General features: G+C 41.8%; 1 protein-coding gene across 5 annotated transcripts in view; it reads left to right on the top strand.

The window, feature by feature from the left end:
• LOC110505813 (nesprin-3) overlaps positions 1-2,966 on the top strand; it is a 52,679-nt gene extending 49,713 nt beyond the window's left edge. For 4 of the 5 annotated variants that reach the window (XM_090219356.1, XM_036962339.2, XM_036962342.2 and 1 more), the window contains one exon: positions 1,128-2,966. In XM_090219356.1, the coding sequence (XP_090075482.1) occupies positions 1,128-1,316 (189 nt within the window). In that variant the 3' untranslated portion in view covers positions 1,317-2,966. The remainder of the gene's footprint in view (positions 1-1,127) is intronic. The other variant, XM_036962340.2, reaches the window with a different exon arrangement.
• The last annotated feature ends 499 nt before the right edge of the window (positions 2,967-3,465 follow it).

Here is a 3,465-nt window from a genome sequence, read left to right as displayed (position 1 = left end):
CTCTCTTTCTCTCTCTCTATCGCTCTCTCTCTCTGTCTCTTTCTGTCTCTCTCTGTCTGTCTCTCTCTCTGTCTCTTTCTCTGTCTCTTTCTCTGTCTCTTTCTCTGTCTCTCTCTATCTCTCTCTCTGTCTCTGTCTCTGTCTCTTTCTGTCTCTCTCTTTCTCTCTCTGTCTCTCTCTGTCTCTTGCTTTGTCTCTCTCTCTCTGTCTCTTTCTCTGTCTCTCTCTATCTCTCTCTCTGTCTCTGTCTCTTTCTCTGTCTCTTTCTGTCTCTCTCTTTCTCTCTATGTCTCTCTCTCTGTCTCTTGCTTTGTCTCTTCCTCTGTCTGTCTCTCTCTCTCTCTGTCTCTCGCTCTGTCTCTCTCTCTGTCTCTTGCTCTGTCTCTCGCTCTGTCTCTCTCACTTTGTCTCTCTGTCTCTATCAGTGAGCTGTGAACACAGCAGGTGCATGGCTGGCTAAAAATAAAGAGGATAGCTAACTAAGTTTACCCCCAGGTTGTTGATAAGGTAAAAATAACAGCAGACACAGATGAAAGAAACTGTTGTGTCACTCACACAAAGTCTTGGCTGTTGATGGAGCTGTCTTGTTAAGATAGTGAGCATGAGTGAGTGGGTGAGGATTTTCTCGCTTCACTTGGAAGAACACTCAGTGTGTGTGTGTGTGTGTGTGTGTGTGTGTGTGTGTGTGTGTGTGTGTGTGTGTGTGTGTGTGTGTGTGTGTGTGTGATCACAATCCTGATTATATTGAGGGGGCTGTGAGCCTTTTCTATGTTTACCTAGCTAGCTAACACTAGCTACTGTGTGACCCTACTGTGTGACCCTACTGTGTGACCCATGTTGACGTGACACAGTATACACTCCCTTAAAAGGGACTATCACTTTGATCCCATGAATGGTCTGTCTTTGCTCTGTCTATGAATTTTCTTTTCTCAAGCCCAGCTGTTTACCCCCCCCAAAATGATGGGTTGAATTACGTGAATTAAAATATGTTTGTTTGTACACACTAGTGCTGTTTGGGAGTGTGTTTGTGTATTTGACTAGGTGCATGTGTATGTGTGTTTGTTCCATGTGTATATATACAGTGTGTGTGTGTGTGTGTGTAACGTCTCTATATTGACTCCCTGCAGGAGAAGACTCCAGGCCTGCTGTACCGTGTGTGTCGGGTGGCCCTGCCCCTCTGGCTCCTGCTGTTGGCTCTGCTCCTCTTTGCCTTCTTCCTGCCCTGGATGGACGAAGCCTCCAGCTGCTCTCTGTCCAACAACTTCGCCCGCTCCTTCAACATCATGCTCCGTTACCACGGACCTCCACCCACATAGAAAGGAGATATAGGATTATGAAGACCATTGCTCTTCACCCTCAATCCATTCTCTGCGTGTGTGTCAGTTTGGGTCAGTGAGTGTGTGTCAGTTTGGGTCAGTGAGTGTGTGTCAGTGTGTTAATGCGTTTCTGCTGTGTGTGTGTGGGTGGGTGACCTCAGCTGTTCTCACACAGTCAGGCCAATTCAGCTCCTCTATCACACAGGCTGGCAGCACTTCACAGAGAACAGCGCTCCACACTCCTATTCACACTACTACAGTAGCTAATGGCCACCAAACACTTAGCATAATGTTGGAGTAGGGAGCGGAGGTGATGTGGGATAAGGAGGTGGATTGCCTTTATTTAAGGGGTGAAATGATGCTTACATGGTCTTAGATAACTTAGATAACTAACTGAGTGTGATCTGTCATATACCAAAAATACCTATCATGGTTTGCTGCCATTTTAAAGACTGGTGTGGATAACACTTTTTTAAACTGCCTTTAACCCTGATAAATAACATTATGCTTTTTTAAACTGCCTTTAACCCTGATAAATAACATTATGCTTTTTTAAACTGCCTTTAACCCTGATAAATAACATTATGCTTTTTTAAACTGCCTTTAACCCTGATAAATAACATTATGCTTTTTTAAACTGCCTTTAACCCTGATAAATAACATTATGCTTTTTTAAACTGCCTTTAACCCTGATAAATAACATTATGCTTTTTTAAACTGCCTTTAACCCTGATAAATAACATTATGCTTTTTTAAACTGCCTTTAACCCTGATAAATAACATTATGCTTTTTTAAACTGCCTTTAACCCTGATAAATAACATTATGCTTTTTTAAACTGCCTTTAACCCTGATAAATAACATTATGCTTTTTTAAACTGCCTTTAACCCTGATAAATAACATTATGCTTTTTTAAACTGCCTTTAACCCTGATAAATAACATTATGCTTTTTCAAACTGCCTTTAACCCTGATAAATAACATTATGCTTTTTCAAACTGCCTTTAACCCTGATAAATAACATTATGCTTTTTTAAACTGCCTTTAACCCTGATAAATAACATTATGCTTTTTTAAACTGCCTTTAACCCTGATAAATAACATTATGCTTTTTCAAACTGCCTTTAACCCTGATAAATAACATTATGCTTTTTCTTCTTGGATGAGTGTAAGATGTTTTTAGAGCTTTATTTTTCACCTGTACATGATGCCTTTTGCACAGATGACCCTTATCAATTGTAGCACTGAGTTAATGACAGCCTAGCACTTCAAAGATCAGCAATAGTTGACATTCTAGATGCAAGATGTTCTCATGTCCCCCGAAACACAATATCTGTTCTATCATGAGTCAACTCAAATCTAACACATACTGATGATGATTAAGCAAGTCAGTCAGTAATGGTATACAGGATGTCCCACTTCTGACTGTCCAAATATACATCCTACTTGTACTGTACTGTACTTTACTTTACTGTACTTTACTGTACTGTACTTTACTTTACTGTACTTTACTGTACTGTACTGTAGGCATGTTTCAACCATATGCTTCCCTTTCTCAAGGTTCTATGCTATATTTGAACACTTTCGTAATGATCCCTTGGCACAGTTAAACCGTTTGGTGAATATAGCAATTATAAAGCCTTGTACTATGGCCCCTGACTTTTTCTTGGACCACAGAGTGTTCTAGATGCCAAATTTACTTTGTTTTTTATACGTAATGTTCAGCAGGGCCCAGATTATAAGATGGAAATAGCCGCTGTTATGGGAGAGGGGCCTTTTTTGAGCAGATTCTTAAAATGACGCAATGAACCTCTCAACCTTGACTTTTCCCCCTCTCGTTCTCTGTTGCTCGCTCGCGCTCTCTTTTTATCTCCCCTTTCTCTCCCCCTCTGTTTCTATCTCCCCTCTCTCTCCCCCTCTGTTTCTATCTCCCCTCTCTCTCCTCCTCTGTTTCTATCTCCCCTCTCTCTCCCCCTCTGTTTCTATCTCCCCTCTCTCTCCCCCTCTGTTTCTATCTCCCCTTTCTCTCCCCCTCTGTTTCTATCTCCCCTCTCTCTCCCCCTCTGTTTCTATCTCCCCTTTCTCTCCCCCTCTGTTTCTATCTCCCCTCTCTCTCCCCCTCTGTTTCTATCTCCCCTTTCTCTCCCCCT

Source organism: Oncorhynchus mykiss, chromosome 25 (assembly GCF_057628025.1).
Source record: "Oncorhynchus mykiss isolate SJ-2025 chromosome 25, ASM5762802v1, whole genome shotgun sequence".
Lineage (NCBI taxonomy): Eukaryota > Metazoa > Chordata > Actinopteri > Salmoniformes > Salmonidae > Oncorhynchus > Oncorhynchus mykiss.
The sequence above is the reverse complement of the archived record's forward strand: the minus strand, read 5'-3'. Positions and strand labels throughout refer to the sequence as shown.